Consider the following 21347-nt stretch of genomic DNA (forward strand, 5'->3'; position numbering starts at 1 on the left):
ACCTTGCAATCGATTGAACTATATCATGAATTATTCGTTATTTGACCTAATAGTTTTAAATATAATCACTTACAACAGTGATAGTGAAATATTAAATAATCTTTAGTCATTCTGTGGATGTTTTTCGTTTTATTTTTTATTATCAAATGATATTACAGAAATATCATTTTTAATTATTCCACGACTTCGTACAAAAAATTGTGCGCTAATTTATTATTTCTGAACGATTTAATTCAACGACGTCGTTGTTTAATTAACGAAAATAAATTATTCTTTTGTTTTTGTATTTATTTATTTTTTTATTGCAAGAAGATGGTACAAAAATAATATGGTGGTACAATCGAGAGTTCGCATATTCTGTCACACATAATGGTGTGCAAATTTGTATTAATAGGAAGTTTATATATTTAACAATGTATGTATTGTAATTTAGTTTGTATCATACATTTTTATTCTTATACGTTAATATTTATTAAATTGTTTCACGCAAATAATCATTTACTGAGTTGTACATTTTTCCAAAATTTTTAGATTTATAGAAACTCTAGTCGGAAGATATTTTACTGATTTTGGTAAATTATTGTAATCCTTGATTGCTACTCAAAAGCTGTTTTTCCTATACAGTTTTTGGAAACTAAAATATACACACAGAGAAGAGATAAAATTTTCAGCTCCATAAAAAATGGTACGAAACTATCAAGATTGTTTGGTCCATGAATTTCTCTAATACATTTCTTTTGAGCCTAATTTGCCCAAACTATAATTCCATATAATAAAGATGAGACATGCAAGATCAGCAGCTAATATCACGATTAACAGTTTCCCTTAGACGTTATTTTCAATGGACCCTGCGTTAGAATATAAGTATTTACCATCTGATCACATAATAGCATACAGTTGCGTATTAGTGTTGCGTAGATTCTATAATGTTCTGGACCTAATTAGAATATAACCTCAATATATTATAATGACGTTACATTATAAACAGTGTAATAGCGTTCTTAATGGTAATAATCATTATTTAGATATTAATTTAACGATTATAACAATTTAAAAAAGTATAACTCTTTTTGTTTATTTATTTATTTTATTCCACTACATTTTTCTTTCTTAACAGTTACTACTAATTCGATAGAATTCCAAAATGATACCCACACCAATTGTTATCCTACATAAAAACATTAAAAAAATCCTAAATCTTATAACTAACAATATAGCAAGCAACTCTTGTGAACTTAAATAAAAATAAATAAAACTCTTTTTGTTATAACAAGATTTAAAGTAAGCTGTCTAAGCAGTTTCTTACTATTATTTACTAATCTATTTTAAAACAACTTTCTTTGGGCCTAACGGGCAAACGCTCACTGGATATTCCGCTCCGCCGTACTCATAGTGGCCTGTTCTTCTTAGATCTAGAAAGACTGACGTCGAAAAGTTGTAATTACTTACATTGTTATGGAACATTGTTTTCCGATATAAACAATTAAATTAAAATAGGATTCTGTATGAAGTTAAGTCTCTTCCGACTAGAAGGATGCTAGACTAGAGTAACCACTGACCGACCCGGCGACTCCAGTGGTAGTATTTTTCCGTAGCAGTTGAAATAATTTTGTAGTTGTTACAGCTTGTTCTTACTGATTTAATGAAGATCATAGGTACATTACAAATCCTTTAGCGACCTTATATTTTTAAAACAATTATTAATATGTTATTTAATATTTATATATAAATCAGTGATAATGTATCATTAAAATGGTGAAAGTTTTAAAATCGGTCCAGTACTTTTTGAGCCAATTCGTAACAAACTTACGATACGAATCTATATTCTTCTTATAATTAATGTTTTACGTAAGGTGTATTCAGACTAAAGTTTTTAATGCATAAATGTTACATATATTGGTATATAGCTACTTAAAAAGCTAAATAAAAAAACACATTTAGGGAAAACGAAGTTCGCGGGGCAGATTTATTTTATTTAATTTCTCCATGTCAGCTTCATCTACCTGGAACAATGATGATCTATGAATTTTATTTTTGAATACAATCTGAATGATTTGAGTGCCATTGCTCTCTACAAATAACTTTATCATAATTTTATTTTGGTTGGAATTAAATAATAATTGATAATGACGTAATTACGTTTCCAGGTATGTGTAAAATAATGTAAGGAAAAGGAAGAACAATTATTTAATCAATTACATCTAAAATATTGGTGTGTTTGACAAATTCAAAAAGGCAATAAAGATGCATCTTTCTGAAATTGAGGCGGCTAATGGCGACGTGTATCTTGCTCGTATATATACACATTAATATTAAGTTTCTCTTGTAAATATTTTTTTTTGTAAAGAGATAAAAATATGATGATTAGGACCACGCCCTTTTGGACATGCGAAATAAAAGAACTATCATTAATATCGTTATAACCTATTTGTTATTTTGTAACTTTCGTTAAACCATACACGTGATATTGGCCAAAAAACACTATTGAACGAAACAAGACTATAATTACCATTCACAGATCATATCTATTCAAATTATAAAAACTAATTTACGAATTTGACAGGTGACAACTTATTTATGATCTCAACAAATGCCAACGAGGAATTTGCATGTTGTTAGAACGAACATTTTACATTTTTAAGTAAATATATAATGGAGGGCCCTCAATTACCAAAGAAACGGCAGCTTCCAAAGCTCATGGCATGTATGACTAAAACAAGTTTGGAGAATCTTAGAAATCGAGCTCTGTTTAGCTTGGAGGCTCTAGATGCAAAAGGAATTCGGAGGTATAATTATTTTAATTAGTTCATATACCTGCAGCTGAGATTCATTATCGGACGTCGAGGCAGAGTACGAAATTCCACCCGTAGCACCTCGACGACCGTCGGTGGCAGTCATTGTTAGACCCTCCCTCGCGAGGGGTGTTTAGGCCCCTTTGAGGCATATGCCCCTTTGGGTGGTGAATATGTCCGCGCCTTGCTGATACAGGGCGGTACTGGTCGGGCAAAATAGCCCTGATGGGGGCTGAAGCGCGCGGCGTGACGGGGTCTCTACTCACTTAGAGTCCCTCAAGACAACAGCGTACCAATTCTTTGAAGGCCACGAAGTCAGGTTTGCTATATCCTATAATTTTTTTAAATAACAGTTCCACTTCTCGCTGACATGAGCGTAAAAGGGATTAAAACGTTGTTTTGCTTAACTTTATAAGGCGACGTTGCAAAGTAACTCCTTATTGTTATTTTCAAAAACCCTAAAAGATTTGAAGTGGCAGGTTGACTCCGGTGTTTATAAGTGTAGTTTAGAAGACAATTTTTGTAGTTATACTTCTTTTGGCGCGATGGAGAAAAATGATGAGAGTGAATTATTTGAATGCGCGCGCACACCAACACCTAAATTCGACATCGTAAAGACAAGTCTAGGTGACATGGAAATCGATAACTATGTTCAAGTTGTATATTATAGTGTTTCTATATTTAGAACACGTGTTTCGCAACAGTACAATTAAACAGTGTGAATAAATAAATATTATTTTGGTGTTTATAAATCAATTTCATATAGGTACGACGGTGATAACTTACTAATAATTTAATTATTTAAATAAAATCTTTTGAATAATTTTAATATTTATCGTTAATCACTACTGCATTATAGTTATTTTTTTCTATACGCCAAAGAAGTATAACTTCTAACGAGTGTACATAAGTACAAACACTCTTTTTTAAATTTAAATAACTGAATAAACTTAAGTCTCGTTTACTTTCGTTAACAATTATTTAAATGTGTAATCGAGTCGTGGAATTGTTAGAACAAATATATAATCGAAAAAAATATTTATATACACTTCGCCACCATTTTAAAAAATCACTCGAGTTATGTTAATTTATAGACCTTACATTCCTGTTTATATCCGTTTAAGTTTTTACTTAAAATGATTAACTAGTTTTAACATTAATCAAAAATTTATATAACTTAAAAATTTATAAACAAAAGCCTTTGCTTTTGTTTAGATTTCATTGACTTGCTGCTGACAAGGCTTATGTGTGTTCTAAATCTTAACGCTAGAATAGTAAATCTTATATTATATAAAATTCTCATGCCCCGGTGTTTGTGGTTAAACTCCTCCGAAACGGCTATCCCAATTCTCATGAAATTTTGTGTGCATATTGGGTAGGTCTGAAAATCGGACAACATCTATTTTTCATCCCCCTAAATGTTAAGGGTAATCCAGCCCGAAATTTTTTTCAATTTTAGATTTTTTTTTTATAATACAGCATTAGTAAATACATATAACCCTGAACCCTTTTCAACCCTTTACAATCAACCCATATTTTACCATCGCGTTTTTTATTTAAAAATTTCTTTTTTTCTCAATTCAATTTGATTTCTTTGATTCTTTATTTTTGATATTTAGATAACTAGCAAGAATTGTAATTTAAAATATATTCACTACATTAATAAACATTAATTTATTACCCTACATAAAGCATTCTTTAGAACACTTATAGTAGATAATTATTTTTATTGACCTAAAAAATGTTTCTTACAAATAACATACATGGCAAAACAACGTTTGCCGGGTCAGCTAGTAAATATATATTATTTCAATATTGATTAACTGCTCAGTCGGCTTACGTGGTTGTTCTAAATTTAAATAGCTGAAGGTACGACAACAGCTCAGTTAAATCATGTATGTGTTGGTGTAAGTATGTAAGGGTGCATGTGTGGAGAGTGTGTTAAATACCCCGAACCTGGCTTATAATAATAAAAGCTCGTTTCATTTCAATTATCAGAAAAGTATATTATACAGTTTCTTTATATACCTACATTTCTTTTCTGGTTCACCTAATATATTTTAGTAGCGTTGATCCGAACTCGTAAAGGCTTCCTTCCAAATATCTCTTTCTTTGTCATTCGCTTCTTGCTATCGCTTCTATTTTTTCCATCCACCTTTTTTGGGACACCCTTTTCTCCCCTTGGTCCTTTCAACCTGGGTTATAACCTGAAGGTTATACAGCATGCAGCAGCAACCATTTAGCCAGAACGATGATCTTTAAACAGCAATATTCTTTTTAGGCGAAAAAGGCCACTCCACCAATGCTTGATCCTTGAACTTCGGGAATCAGGTTTCTTTGAGTCATCTGACTATCTTCAAGACCTAATATATGACAATATACAGCTGGTTAAAAACGATGATATTGGTATCGTGGTGGATCTGAGGAAGAGAGAAGATTATCTTGAACATATTTGCGCTGGGCTAATTCAAGCTGAGAAATATCGTGACAAGGGTATCAACATGACTTAAATAGAGGCGTAGAATTTTCTAGGTTCTAAACGTCATTTAAGAGAATAGAATTACTCGGAGTCTGATCGAGAATTCAATTTATAATTATATCGAATTGAAAACCAAAAGAATTCGGAAGTTTCTTATAGGAACTCCTTTGTTTTTGCCGTATACTTCACAGCATTCTTGGCTGTTTATCATCAGAGCCCTTACCAGCTAGTAGCGATACTGACAGCGATCCCCATCACAATAATCAGTTTGGAGCGCACTCCGAAACTTGTGACATCAGCGCTACGGATATTAAGAGAACTAATTTTACATTATATAGAACACACTTACATACAAGAACGCCAAGATCAGTGTCGCTATTGGATGTCAGGGAGTAAGGGCACATCACGTGGTCTTAGGATCGATTTTTATTTAAAAATATGCTGAAAATCGACTAAAATTAAATTTTAAGGGCCTGTTTCACAATGTCCGGATAAGTTCCAAATAAGCTATTTGCTACTTATTGGTATGATAAATAGTATTTTTGCGTTTCACGACTGTCAGATAGCGCTATACGTCATGATATTCGAAGTATCTTATTTGGAACTTTTATCTTTCGAATAATTTATGTGTTGCATAGCTATTTGGCACTTTATCCATACATTGTGAAACAGGCCCTAAGCGTTTTATCCATATTTTAGGCGACACGAAAAAGGAATGTCTTGAGCTGCTTGTTCTTGCTACATATTATGCTGAAAAGGGTAAAGGTATACTTTGGCTCGCTGAGAAGTTTTTCCTGGCTTCGATTGCTGTGTCAAGCCAGTATCTGATCGATGGAGGACGGCAGAAGGGCTGCTGCAAATACCACTATGCGAAATTTCTACTCGACAAGTGTGAATATTGATTTTTAATACTCATAGTTCATAGCTTACGAATCTTAGTACACCAATGTCGTAGCAAGGAACTTTAAAAAGCGATGGCAGTAAAGAACTTCTTAAACTACAAAAAGAGTTCTATAATTATTGAGTAGGTACTAACATACAAGGTATGTCAAAATAGTTCATATGTAGTTGATAGAAAAAAAAGTTAGTTGTGTAGCAAAAAAGTTTTTATTTATTAAAGCACACATTTTGGGAATTTATTTCTTAAAAGCGTTCAGTAAGTTAAGCTACAACCAAAGAACTATAACTAAAGAACATAGATTTTTCTTATGATACTTTACAATACAAACAAGAGTTATATAACACAACTACACTTATTTTTCCGAACCGATTCCATCAGATAAATTTATTACAACTAATACAAGAGAAGTTTATAAAAATACATATGTATATAAGAAGGTTCTTTAAGGGTTTGTTGCACAGATATCCCGTCCGTCCGTTAGCTTTTATAAAGTCATCAGCCCACCGCGCACATGGTCTTCCTCTCCTTCGCTTCGTATTGTAGCGAGGTGTCCATTGAGTTACTTAATAATTAATTAGATAAATATAATTTATAATATTCAAATTTATATTTTAATGATTATAATTTACAGTTCCAGGGGCGGATCCAGAAGAACCCTTTGTTATTCTAACTGAAGTACGAGACTGCGCCATTGGAAAGGTTTAGTATATTTTTTACGAGTGTATACCCTCATTCTTGAGGTTTTGCGTTCTAATCACGACACCAATTTTAAATGCGATCTTACGACTTACTCATACGGTGAAGATAAACGTCGTATGGCATTATCTGTGGAATAAAAGTGATCGAAAATAAATAAATTCTGTATTCTGCCACATAAATGAAAGTACTTATATACTGATAATTAAAGAAATTCGTGCAAAATTATTCCCTAACCATTCCAAAATATCAAAAATGCACAACGTTTTCAAATTTACTTTTGCTGGCACTACCGGAGTGTAACTCGTCGTTTTTTTTTATACAGGATTGGCCGCTTTACGAAGCAGTTGAGGGAGAAGAGAGAGTATCATCTGAAATGTTATTTTCTGCAACAGCGGTTCAGTTACATAGGGTTCTGGTGAATAAAGCCAGGTCGTGTAGAATCAAAGAAGTGGCCAAGTCGGAAACTCTGGCCCGTTTGGCCGAGAGAAGAGCTAAAGATGGTATTGTGTAGACACAAAATTTTTGTTGTGTGTTTGCTTATTTTGTGTTTAATAAACTGTGGTAAATAGGGGAAATACTTCTACGTCTAGCTCATTGATCACTCTTTAACCAAGTAAATGTGCCTAAATAACAATCATTATCACGGGCATTAAGTTTAGTACCAGTATACCAATACCATATCTAATGCATTAACGACCTCATGCAAGAATCAAATCAGAGCTAGGAGTGGTACTACTAGGATGAACTAGGACGGATTTTTTAAAGTCTCACAAAGAAAAGAAAATGGCCACGCAAGTTTGAAATTTTTTGTGCGCTATTAAATCCAAAATCGACTCGTTGACAGACCCTTTCTAACTGTATTTTAAGTTTGATCAAGCGCACGATTCTTGAGATGTCTTGTCTCTCTATACTTTACTAATATTATGATAGAATGATTATGTTTCAATTTTATTCCTTTTAGCTGATGATATACCGAAAACCGCCGAAGCGATAATTGAGATTGGGATCAGCCAATTGATGATGAATAATTTAAATAACGCTCAGAAAACCTTTGAAAAAGCGTTGCGAATACATACAGATAGTAATAATATCGAAGGTGTATGTGAAACGAAAATGCACATGGCGGCTGTCATGCAAAGGTTAATATGGATTATAATATTAATATAAACCTAAATATTTTCTCTTAGTTGTCGTCCGTAAAAACGGGATTGTTACATCCTCTCTAAATAAGTGGGAAAACATAGGAACCAGTTCGTATGTACGTACGTAATAACATAAAATAAAAATATAAAAAATACGTTTATTTTGGAACATAAGATCATCATGGTATCACTTATTTCACGTCATTAAATTCGAAAGACAGAGGGTGTTGGCCGAGAGAAAAAGCCGGTGTAAAAAACTCTCGGTACTCTTTTAAAAAAGCAAATCATCAAATAACACTTATTTTAAAACCAATATCGCAAATAATTAGAAATAGCCTGTCTATCACATGCCCTTCCATCAACTAGATAATCGTCAACTTTATAGTAAGCCTTTTTACACAGGGCTTCTTTAATACATTTATTAAATTTAATAAAAGGCAGAGATAAAAGAACCTCTGAACAGAGTATCCCAAAAAAGAATTACTTTAGATAGTCCAGAACAGGGAAATTGCAGTCTGCGTTTGTTTCGAGTATTAGGTAACTTAGAATATAAGCGTCTTACAAATGTTTAAATATAAAATAATTGTAGGAAAAAGAAGTAGCCAAAAGGATATTTATTATAACCTCTCACTGGCCCCGGTGGCTAAATTTTAATTATAATAATAATTTTATTTGCGTGTTTCAGGGTATGACGTTTATGCTATAATTGAAGCGATAGATGTCGCTGAAATGTTCATAATAATAATAATAATAATAATAAAAGCCCTTATACCGCTGACATGCTATTCTTATATTATAATTAGATTTAAGTATTCTTAAATCTAATTTACTTAGCAAAATAATAAATTTATTTGAACAGGTATGCCTACATAGGCCTCCCCCAATTTCCACTCCTTTCTATCCTTGGCAGACCTTCTCCATCCTTCTTTTTTATGTAATAATGAAAAAAATTGCACAACGAAAAATTACTGACTGTTTAATCATATCTAATATATATTGTTACGAAATTCGTACGTACGATAAAAAAGTCGGTTGTTTTGTTAAGGTTGGGTGAATATGAAAAAGCAACTAAATTACTCACGGAAATGGGTGCCTTGGCTATGGAGCATAACCTTCGTCGTCAGCTGGGTCAAGCACTCCATCTTCTTGGAGAGCTGCATTTGAGGAGCGAACGCCCAGAACTTGGCACTCAGCATCTTACTGAAGCCTTCCACTGTTTTCTGGGTGATAGTTGTATGTCAGATGCGGTAAGACATTTTATTATTTATTTGATTAATGCTTTTTAGAGATGATGTAGATATGGTAATATATATAAATATATATAAATATGGTAAACGCCACAGGCGTGGCGAGATTATAACGCCATATAACATTTGTATAAGAGATTTTTCATAGACTACGATATTATTGTACGAGTTGTAAATTATATTTGGTAATAGTTTAAACCAATTCGCAATGGCAAGCAATAAAACATTTCTGTATTTGCAAAAAAAGTTGTATTAATGTTATTACCCTAATGAAATCCTAAATTAAGTTAAACTAAAGTTAACACTATATTATTGTACTGTTAGGCGAAAGGAAATAACCGGGTCGGCTAGTTAATTATAATTGTAAAAATTAAAAAATAAAACAAAATCCACTAAAAAGCCTAATTTTTTTTAAATTATCGGCCATAGACAACCTTTTGTAATGAAAAGGAAATATTTATTGATATCAAGAACTCAATCGCGAGATATCGATATATCGATAATCATAACAAGCCCCATAACCGCATTCCTAAGTGATCATGTTATATTCATAATTACATAATTTATGAATTTGATGAGTGCGGCTTTTCTACTGATGTGCTCAAAGATACTTCAGATAGATATGAACTGTTTTGATGAACAAGGTCACCGTATTTAATAGAAAAACCGCGTTTTAAAATTTAATAATTAATTCGTTAAAAATGTAACTCAAAAAATAGAGAATCAGTTTCTGGCATCATGATTGCTTCAACAGCCTTATATTATACAATAATACTATGTATAACCTTATCCAATGTCGCATCAAACTGTCGATGGTTTTAGCCTCTCATTGTCTGTCTTTGACTTTTCTTTCATAGACAAGTATAGTAGCCATCTATCTGTCTTTAAAGTAATATAAATATAATTTTAAGATTTTTTTGAGTTGCGTTAGCCCAGTTTGAATGCCAGTAGACCAATAGACCTAAATGCACATTTAACACTCGTTCGTACGCTGATGGATCGAGAGGGTAGCTGGAAGAAATGGATGACTGTAGAAGAAAATAAAATGGAGTGGAAAAGGTTTTCATAGAATCGTATAAATTTAATTTAATTTATATATATGTTTGTTAAATATATATGAATAGGATGTGGATGAATAAAGGCTTATTATTACAGTCAAACCTGTTTGTGAAGATATCATTTTAACTTTTCATCAACTTAGCGGATATATTGACCAAAATCAAAGGTCCCTGCTGAATTCTATTGTATGAGGTTCTTAATAAGAACGTCATTGACTGTTTCGACTATTGGATTTTACGACCAAATATGAGTAGTTCCTGTGATGTTGTTATAATAGATTTTGACTGTATAATATTATTACCAAAAATCTACAGCGTGTTTCACGTGGCGGAGAGTTTATTGCCAGTTCTTCTCTTCCGGTCTACGCCCTTGATTTGAGAACTGGCAGTAAATTAGAAGCATGTATTTCGATTTTTAATTCTATAGAATTCTGACAGATATCATTCACATGTCAGAGATGGCAAACCTTTTTGACCGGGCACATTTTTCAATTTGTTTGTAAATGTATCCATTTATTAAGTGCGGTGCTCCACATTTAAAGTGGTTTAACGGAGAGTGATAAATAGGCCCCTAGTATTGTCTTTAATTAACTTAAATTTTACACATTTAAGAAAACACTTTTTTAACGGATTGAAGCTATGTATTATTATACATAATTTTAAATTTTCCAAACGATTCGCGTTCTTTACAGCGTGCTAGTCGTGTGACTAGTCGATATCAACTCCGGGGAAATAAATACCGATAATATAACTTTTTCTACAATTGAGATACTTTTTGATATTCAACACATTTTGTCTTTAGTAACCGTGACCACACAACAGTAAAAAACCCATGTTAAGATAACATTTTATTTTATTAAAAACGTTCACTACCTAGAATTAGAGTGCAGTGATGCCAGCTAATGAATAAAATTAAGTAATTAAAGTTAATTCAATATAATGTTCGTGATATTGAAATATTTGTTATTTTTGTATAAGGTCACTTGAGTAAGTAATTATTAAGATTTACCTCTTTGTAGGTAAAACACACACATACATAGCATTTTATTTTTTATTGCCCTCAAATGGGCCTAATTTGTCCCTTTTTGGTGGAGAACTTTTTAGTAGCAAATGAAATGTCAAAATACGGAATGGAAAATAGGAGTACAATGTTTCTTCTTTGGAGTTCATAAGTGTACATTGTGTTATTTATATGAATAAATGATTTTTGACTTTGAAGAAGCAAAGAAGGTTACTGGTTTTTTTATGATTATTTACACAAGGAGCAGTGTTGGCCTAGTGGCTTCAGCGTGCGACTCTCATCCCTGAGGTCGTAGGTTCGATCCCCGGCTGTGCACCAATGAAATGTATTTCTATGTGCGCATTTAACATTTGCTCGAACGCTGAAGGAAAACATCGTGAGGAAACCGACATGTCTTAGACCCAAAAAGTCAACGACGGTGTCAGGCAATGGAGGCTTATCACTTACTTGCCTATTAGATTTAAAAAATGATCATGAAACAGATTCAGAAATCTGAGGCCAAGACCTAAAGAGGTCTTGAGAGGCGCCACTGATTTTTATTTACACAATAAAATGATAAGAGTGATCACCACTATCTGGCACCAGCTGCCCCCGAAGTATTTCCGAACCAATTCGACTTAGGCTAATGACTCACGAAGCGATTTGGAGTTTTATTTTCAAAACTCACGGACCGGAGTTGTGTATGCAGTCGCAAACGCGCTCGCCGCTATAAGATGACCTCCGGATTTATTTTTTTACATAAATCTGTATGGTACAAGGGCTGCGGGCCCCCAAACACGGTGGGCGGGTGCAATCCGCTTCGTAAGTTCTTAGCGTTAGGGTGAGGGTCCTTCAAGAAAAGAGCGTAGCAATTAAAAGGCCAGCAATGCACTAGCGAGTCCTCTGGAGTTTTGAGCTATAGGTGGTATTTTTTTTATAGAACAGGGGCAAACGGGCAGGACCGCCGCCCATGGACACTCAACGCCAGAGGGCTCGCGAGTACGTTGCCGGCCTTTTAAGAATTGGTACGCTCTTTTCTTGAAAGACCCTAAGTCGAATTGTATTACTTGGCACCAGTGAGGCCCCTGCCCGTTTGCCTCCTGTTCTATAAAAAATTTACAAAACGATTACAACTAAGTTAGTAGTACTAAATAGGAATATAAAAACTGCTATCCAATGGAAACCCGCAAATTACAATTTTTTTTTTTAATTTTAGGATACTAAAAGACAGGCTGAAACGGCCAAAAAAAGTGGTGCCGATATTGATGTGATTTTTGTAGAAGAGCCGAAAGGTGTCGTTTACGAGGTGGAAGCTGAGCAGTCACGACTGATGATGTCCATATCAGCAGGTATGTAACAAAATGCGTAGGTCTAGCTGCATCAGCTTAGACTCCATGATGTGGGTTCGGTTGTCGTCAGTGCACATTTATGCCCGAACCAAATAATTAATCCACAATTGATCCAGATCTCAGATTGTTTTCAATCGATCGATCTCCTATCTGCAACCCAATAACCAAACCCTACGAAGACAATACATTTATGGCGACGGATAGAATGCAATCTTTTCGCTCTTTTTACACTTATATTTGATAATCAATATAAACCAAATAAACTATATAAAACCGTATAATATTTGATATGTTTTAAATATATACATGCATATGTTTAAAACATATCAAATAGCTTTTTAATTATTTTAAAAACTGGTATAGTTGAACTGTTTTTTTTATGTGTTATAAAAAAAACAGTTCAATACATCGATCCGACCTACCATGGATAACTTGTAACGACAGATGGCTGTTACAATCCATCGATTGGTTATTGGCACACTTTTATCAATATTTGGATTAAGATGTCTATTTCAGTTGGATAGAGATAGGTTATTAGGTTTGGGCGTTAACAGTCGCTCGAACGGTAAAGGCAACTTGTGTTAGGCACAGGCATCTATTACATTGAACACCAAACACCAACACCAACAAATGATCATGAAACAGATACGGAAATCTGAGATACACTGATTTATTATTTTATTTTATTATAAAATAATATTTTCATTAATATAAAACCTAAATCACTAACCTCCTAGGAATGTTCTGTGTTATGTGTATATTACACTAATACTTTGCGAACGGCATTTAATTAAGTAGTTTTATTTGACAATTGAATAAAACAATATATAAGTATTATGATTAATAAATTAGTAATGTTTACTCTTGTCAGTGTGACATATTATTAAAATATATAAATCTCCTGTCACGATGTTTGTCCGCGATGGACTCCTAAACAACTTAACCGATTTTAAATTAAATTGACACACCGTGAGCAGTCTGGTCCAACTTAAGAGATAGGATAGTTTAGATCTTTAATTATAGTCGCAATTTTATTTTATTGCAAATTATTTGTTTGTTACAATTCTAACAGATGGCGCTGAGTTAAAGGTAGTTTAGTTTAGGTCCGTGTCGTGGTACCAACGTTTCACATAAGTTCTCCTACCGTTTCCCTTGAATAGGTTACTACTATGTAATATAACAAAAACCTTAGCCACAGCAACGCTTGGCTGAGTCTGCTAGTACAATTATAAAATTTACCACAAACCAACTTAATAATCTTCATCAAAAGCCTCACTTACGCCATAGACTTTCTTTTTTGGGTCTAAGGCAAGCCGGTTTCCGCACGATGTTTTCCTTCACCGATCGAGCGAGTATCTATTTCTGCACAGCCGGGGATCGAACCTACGTTCTCAGGGATGACAGTCGCACGCTGAAGCCACTAGGCCAACACTCATCATATTATTATTAAAGTTTAATTAATTCTTTAGTTAATATTTCTTAGTATTTAATCAATTACCGTCTTAAATTCGCAATATTGGTTTGTTTGACAAATTCAAAAAGGCATTAAAGATGCATGTTAGAGTGAAGATAGTAGACTAAAATTGGGACGGCTAATGGCAACGTGTATCTCGCTCGTATATACATATTAAGTTTTTTTATGTAAATCAAATTTAGTTTAGTTATGTTCTATCTGTATGTATATTGTATGGCCTCTTTGAAATGCCTCATCCATATTTTTCTATTTCTCATGTCATGAACAGTGAAGTTATTCTCCGCTATAGTAATAATACTAAATCATTTATTAGCAAGAAAGTGTTACATTTAAATCGATCAATTATAAAAATCCGCACAATGGGCGATATAAAAATATGCATGCAAATGTATTTTGACACCTGTCCTGCCTTTCCTGTAGTCCGTCCAAGAAAAAAATAAAGAACCTAACAATTGCACATTCTGCAAGTCTCATACTTTCAGCTGGTATAAGATTTTCTTATTACTCTCATTAGTACAATATTTAATAAAAAATCATTTTTTAATTAATAATTTAATATAGCCTGTCCAGGATTTTTTCAGCGAACCCATTGTTTATTTATTTTTTAATATTTTAAATTTCAATTAAAATATGTTTCGTTCATTACTCACCCCGGTGAAGAACGATTTAGGGCTGGATCTTCTACTAGTTTAACATCCTGTGATTAGATATATCCATTTTAATGTAGGTACAAGGCAGAAAGGCAAATTTGAATATTCAATAAAAAGTAATTGTTTGTAAATCAACGTTCTAAAATTAAAACAACATTCACATTTGCACATGTTTTATAGATAATTTCTTGTTATAAACTATATGAAACCTCGTGTTTCACGTGGACAAAGTCAAGGGCATCGAACCAGTTCAAGATTTTTTGCAGATTTTAAATCGTCCATTTGAAACTGGTTTAGTAAAAAACGTTATTTTTTATATTTCGAATATGCTAATTGCTGTTATTAGAAGTTATATCATAAATTACGTTTTATTGCCATATTTTCAAGCAAATTTTGCTTTTAGCGTGGCAAAAATAACTTATAATTGCCCAATGACAGCGACAGTAGATAGATAGATAATATATACATTCTAATTACAGTAAATTTTTGAATACTTATTTATTTATTCACTAAGAAACTATCTTAAGCCATTACGATAATGTAGAAATTAAAAATATAATATATAATACATAATATGCACATGAAAAATCAGTGGCGCTACAACCTCCTTTAGGTCTTGGACTCAGATTTCTGAATCTGTTTCATGATCATTTTTTAATCTAATAGGCAAGGTGATCAGCCTCCAGTGCCTGACACACGTCGTCGACTTTTTGGGTATAAGACATGTCGATTTTCTCACGATGTTTTCCTTCACCGTTCAAGCAATTGTCAAATGCACACATGGAAAGAAAGTCCATTGGTGCACAGCCGGGGATCGAACCTGCGACCTCAGGTATGTGAGTTACACGCTGAAGCCAACACTGCTCAATATGCACAAGAACGTATTCTATAAATATGTCGATACTGTCGATGCATTCAGTAGGCGCAACTTCACTGCGCGAGGGATCTGTGTAGACTGGTTCTGGGCCTTGGTATCGCAAACAACCTTGCACTTCGCCGTCACATATATCCCCTTTGTAAATTAAACTGAGGTCTTCAAGAACAGTAGATTCTTTAAGTCTTATAGTAGATAATCTAGATAGAGCAACACTAACTAGATAGTAGGCAAACTATAAATCCCGTTTTTGTTTCTAATTTATTGTAACCCAACATTCCTAAGAATAATAATGTTAGGTATGTAGTAGTACATGATATATAGTCTGTAATTAAGAAAACTTAAAGTACATAGTTTCATATTTTAAAATTGGAATTCACATTATAATTTGAAGATATTTTAACAGGCCAAGAACTAATGGCGTCATATTTTAATCTAATAAGAGAGGCTCGCAAATGTTCCATTGCAAAAATAAAGATAATTGAATGGAAGCTATCGAAATCTGGCTGGTGGGTTAAAAGGCACCATCACGACCTCCTTCCCTGTCTATGCTCCATTCACCAACGATCACCACTGGATATCCTTCGGTGAGTGATTGATCTATTTCTCTCCATTAATAAGTTTCAATATGAATATTATCAAGCTACTAACGGCTCTTGCCAACTTTTGTGTAATATTTGACGTTTCATAAGGTTTTACAGTACATACTAATTCTAATATTGTTTTCAATAGTATTCAGCTGCTGAAGAGGTCTACGGCGTTCTCATCATCAGATGTAGATACATCTCTTGGGCGAACAGGAGATATTGACGATATAAGAAAACTTCGAAGCAGTTTTGGTTCGGTCGAAGGTAATAAATAAAAATATATATCATTAATATCCATTTATTGCATCAAAACATTCCGATTTGCATAGACATTATGTACCACTATTTACAACTCGTCTAATTAATATTAATATAATTCTAACACGATTGAGCAATATTAAATTACTTTCACCTCATCATCCCATAGAAATCTGCCACCCAGATTATTTCTTCATACTTATAAATAACAAAATTAACAATAATTTAGTCAGTACTGGTATCACAAATGCATGTAAAGATACATATGTACTGCATAAATGTGCACATTTCCTACAGTTAAAATTATGTACCTATTATATCAGTAAGTACCTATTTCATTTTCTAACAAGCTTTGGTCATTCGCTTGCGGGGCGTCAGTCGTACCTTGAAGCCTTCAGCTCGTTTTAAGATGATATCAGCCTGCAGTTTGAAGTCAGACTCTTTGAGGTCGGAGTGAACGCGGAAGTTCCTCAAAATTGTCGACAGAATGATCTTCAACTTCAACATGGCGTACTTGCGGCCTGTAAATTGTCAAAATTAACAAACCATACTCTACATTTAGTACTGTTAGTGGATATGGATGGTTTTCACATACCAACACAACTCCTGGGTCCAGCAGAGAAAGGTACGAAAGCGTAGTAGTGACGGTTAGCAGAACGTTCAGGCAAGAAGTTGTCAGGGTCGAATTTGTCTGGGTTGGGGTAGATGTCTGCACGGCGGTGAAGCTTGTAAGTAGCTACAATGACGGTAGTTCCAGCTGGCACCACCTTGCCACTGGATGCTGTTAGATGAAAAAAATAACAACATTGTAATCATTCTATTTTAATAGAATACTTAATATTATTAAGTTAAATATAAACGTTTTCAATAGATACTTACGCATAGTGACATCTTGTTTCAGTTGCCGAGCAATGATGGGTACAGGTGGGAACATACGAAGGGTTTCCATCAAGCAACGTTCCAAATATTTCATCTCCAATGTATCCTGGAAGGTGGCTGGACGGTCAGAGTCTCCGAAAATATTGTCCAGTTCTTCAACAACTTTGTCTTGGATATCTTGATGGATACCCATTGCTGATAGGAAGAAACTGCTACCAGCGGCGGTTGTGTCATGACCCTAAAGTAAATAATCGTTTTAGATCTAATCATAAATTCACTACTATTGTTAATATGAAAATAAATTTACCTCAAACATAATAGTATCGACTTGTTCTTTGATTTCCTCGTCAGAAATAACAACTCCGCCCTGAGCACTTTCCAAAAGAAGATCGAGGAAAGCAAGACGTTTCTTTTGTCCAACAGCGGCATCGTCGTCAACATCCAAATCATCTTTCAGTCCACTGGACTGACCGAAGGAAAGACCTTCGACTGATGTGGTTTGGGTATGTTTGACGGGCTCCGAAGGCTCAGCAACCTCGTTCTCGAAAGAAGCTAATTTCTTGCCTGATTTGAACTCTTCCTTCTTCCTCTTGATAACCTATTAAATTCAAGCATTTTTGTTTTTAAATCTATTACACCTTATATATTTAAATCTTTAAATTAATGTTCTACACATTTGTATATGTTTATATATATTGGGGTTAGTTAGTACCTTTTTGGTCAATCCATGGATGATGTCAAGAAGGTTGTTCTGCAATTTGGCGTATTGAGTAAAGTTAAATAAGAGATCGGGTCTCAGCCAAATCTTGGTATGTCTCAAATGGAGTATATCACACATTTTCATAACGGCCATGGCGTATTCGAATCCACTTCGGTCCTGTGTGCTTTTACTTACACCCATAGCGGTTTCTGCAAATATATCGATATGTATTCAACGTGGTGTACCGATACATTAACCTCGAAAAATTACGTAACATAGTTTTCGACCCGTTTTAGCGAATATTGCCCATTAATGTTACGTGCAATACGGGGGGTCGGAACACACAGCCTATTCAGGTACAGTTTTCCTTGTAGCATTATGAGTCGCATGTTTTAGAGGCACGAACGTGGTTGACACTGACTTGTTTATAAACAACGCAATTGCATCTATAAATGTCGCGGTTGTGTAGATTGCCCTATTTATTTCCTTCATATTAAATACGTGATTACACTGAGGCCTTTTATATTTCCTTATAAAAACAATCCTTCAAATAAATGTAGCTTAGCTTTCTTACGGCATTTAAATGTTTTAGTGTATAGTATTTATAAACTTATTAACATATTAACAAATTGTCGATAAGTGATTCTTGGCATGATTCATACCCGGTTGATAGTGTTGAAAATATTCTAGTGATTAAAAACGTCGACGCAAAAAAATCACGCGCCACTATTTTTGTTAATAATTGAATATTTTTATTATTTTTAATGACGTCCATTAACCTTAAAAGTTTTTTCCGTTCATTAATCTATTTAATTGGCCATTATCGAAATATATCGGAAATATTTTTACTGGCTAACTAATAGTTTAAATTTTTTTATAGAAGTTAATTTAATATAGAATTTTGTGGAGGTTTTGCGACACTAACATTGGACGTCATAAAATCAAAATTTGCAGTGATCTTACATTCACATTATGTAACAATAGAGTTAAAAATGTATGAAAAATATATAACTAAAAATATATAACTGTCATATACATACCAAGTAAAATTTCGACGGTGCATTCACTCATGTAGTCATGACAGTCAAATTCTCCAGTTTCTCTCTTAAGTTTGTCAACGACGGCTCTGGAGTTAGCGTTGAATAGATCGATAAAACTCTTCAAAACGTTCAAATGGAAGGTGGGAGCGATGAGTTTCCTGTGAGAACGCCATTTTTGACCTAAAAATTCAAACGACCTTTATTCGCCGTTAGCATTCAACGCGCGTAAAGCAATATTTTTACGTCCATCTTCACTCTTATAGTAAATCTTAGTTGTGGATGCGATAAAGATATTTTTTTGTTTGTAACACTATTAGAATTTAATTTTTTTAAATAATATTTATATTATTTTTATTAATACTTTTATTAAATATATATTTAATTTGTATCTAAATGAATATAACGATAGACAATTTCCAAATGTGCACATTCAATATTGCGAAAAAATTAAGTTAATTTTGGTCGCATTCTTTTGATATTTTGGTTACAGTGGTTGCCTGGAATAAATCGTTTTAAAGCGATAAGGCCGCCAGTTGCCCTCCTTTACATTTAATTGTGTTAATTTTTTATATTATTGTAAGATAACAAAGTGTAAATAAATAAATAAATAATCTTATTTTAAAAGATAGTTGTAAGTTATAAGCTCTTGGGAACACTTCGCTGAATCTATCAAAGTTAACACCTACCAGTACTGATAAGTAGACCATCTCCAAGCCAGGGTTTGAAGAATTTGTATTCATCTGCCTTGTCAATGTGAACGTGGCTGCTCAAGATCAGCTCGACATCACTTGGGTCGTACAAGAAGACCAAAAGACGTGGCCCAATCCATACTTTAATGATACTGTCGGAGAACTCCTCACTGCGTTTTATCATTCGTTTGAAAATGTCTGAAAACATTGTCTTTATAAATAACTTATTTAACACATCGTATTTGAAGTCAAGCAGTTATATTGAGCGGAGTAGAGTGCGAATCTCAGCCCTGAGGTCGTTGGTTCGATACCCACCAATTCGCTAACGATGAAAGAAAACATCGCGAGGAAACCGATTGCCTTAGAGAAACCTTGCCTATTAAATTAACAGATAATAAATAATAAAAAGTCTATACCTATTTTAAGTAGGTACATTTTCTTTCCTAGGTGTAAGATTTGGAAGCCCTTTTAAGTAAAAAATACCTGTGTCAGGGTTGTGCTCTTCCATAAACAAACTTAGGTAATTCTGAATTACTTAAAATAATTACATTATTTAAACTACATATCATGAAACAGATGCAGAAATCTGTGGACCTAAAATAAATAAATCAGGGTACTGATTTATTTATTTTATTAATATATTATATATATTTTATCAATATTAGTTATAACTTAGAATACATACCGTCAGATCCACCAGTAAATTCCAGGGCATTTCCAATCAAAGGTAAGCCTTTTGGCCCCGCAATTTTGTCCGCTAATTCATAGAGATGCCGTCTGGACATACGCCAGTAGGCGTACCAGAGGACAACAGCTGGCACCAGAAGCACATAGAAGAGGCTTGAAGCACCCCAAGTGCTGGCCTGAGCCACCGTCTCAGCAGCAGCGTAGCTCATCGTGACGTCAGTATACCTGTCAAGGGTAACGTAATATCAAACAGGTTAATTAAGTATCCATTAACCTTCTAAAATGTATAATTGTTTTAATCTCGGTTAATCAATAAAATATGTTCATAAAAAAAACATCGCCGATAAAAAATCCCCGCTAAATTGTGTTGAAAAATTAATCCACTGTAATTAATCGATGAATGATTTAATTGCAATAGTTTTTTCTTATATAGAAAATCAATCCTTTGGAGATTAATATATTTTTAAAATTTAATCACTCATTTCAACGATTTATAAAACGTTTATACACACAATCACTATTGACAATATTAAATACACACTGTGAATTAACCGAGGCACCGCACACACAGCACAATTCCTACCTTCCAAGCCGGCACCTAAGCCCGCAAGCCGATCTCGAGGGTTGTTTAGAACGTCTTTTTGACGACTATTTATGAAACTCACGCGCAACAAGCTATATACACGCCACTGACGTCACTGTGCCACACTGAGAGTGTTTATCGAGTCGTTATGTAAATCGAGCTTAGAGATTTAAAGCCGGCTATGGTTGTATGGGGATACAAAAATACTGTCTTCTTGTATACTGTCTTCTTTAATAAAATCCCAGAGGCTCTTTTTATA

General features: G+C 33.7%; 2 protein-coding genes across 2 annotated transcripts; one reads left to right on the forward strand and one right to left on the reverse strand.

Moving 5' to 3' along the window:
• Positions 1 to 2611: 2611 nt before the first annotated feature.
• On the forward strand, positions 2612 to 16527 carry LOC110992553. The gene is made up of 10 exons (XM_045633291.1): positions 2612 to 2786; positions 5074 to 5285; positions 5971 to 6162; positions 6804 to 6871; positions 7194 to 7371; positions 7833 to 8010; positions 9059 to 9260; positions 12535 to 12667; positions 16072 to 16252; positions 16398 to 16527. Exons 1-10 carry the CDS (start codon positions 2653 to 2655, stop codon positions 16525 to 16527), a joined length of 1608 nt encoding a protein of 535 aa, XP_045489247.1. The 5' UTR covers positions 2612 to 2652.
• Positions 16528 to 16536: 9 nt separating this feature from the next.
• On the reverse strand, positions 16537 to 21212 carry LOC110992550 (cytochrome P450 4g15). The gene is made up of 9 exons (XM_022258421.2): positions 21089 to 21212; positions 20504 to 20730; positions 19816 to 20016; positions 19130 to 19309; positions 18102 to 18298; positions 17697 to 17987; positions 17390 to 17627; positions 17106 to 17291; positions 16537 to 17031 (listed from the first exon to the last, which is right to left on the reverse strand). Exons 2-9 carry the CDS (start codon positions 20712 to 20714, stop codon positions 16853 to 16855), a joined length of 1683 nt encoding a protein of 560 aa, XP_022114113.1. The 5' UTR covers positions 20715 to 20730; positions 21089 to 21212; the 3' UTR covers positions 16537 to 16852.
• Positions 21213 to 21347: the final 135 nt, after the last annotated feature.

The sequence above is a fragment of the Pieris rapae genome, chromosome 22 (assembly GCF_905147795.1).
Source record: "Pieris rapae chromosome 22, ilPieRapa1.1, whole genome shotgun sequence".
Classification (NCBI taxonomy): Eukaryota; Metazoa; Arthropoda; class Insecta; order Lepidoptera; family Pieridae; genus Pieris; species Pieris rapae.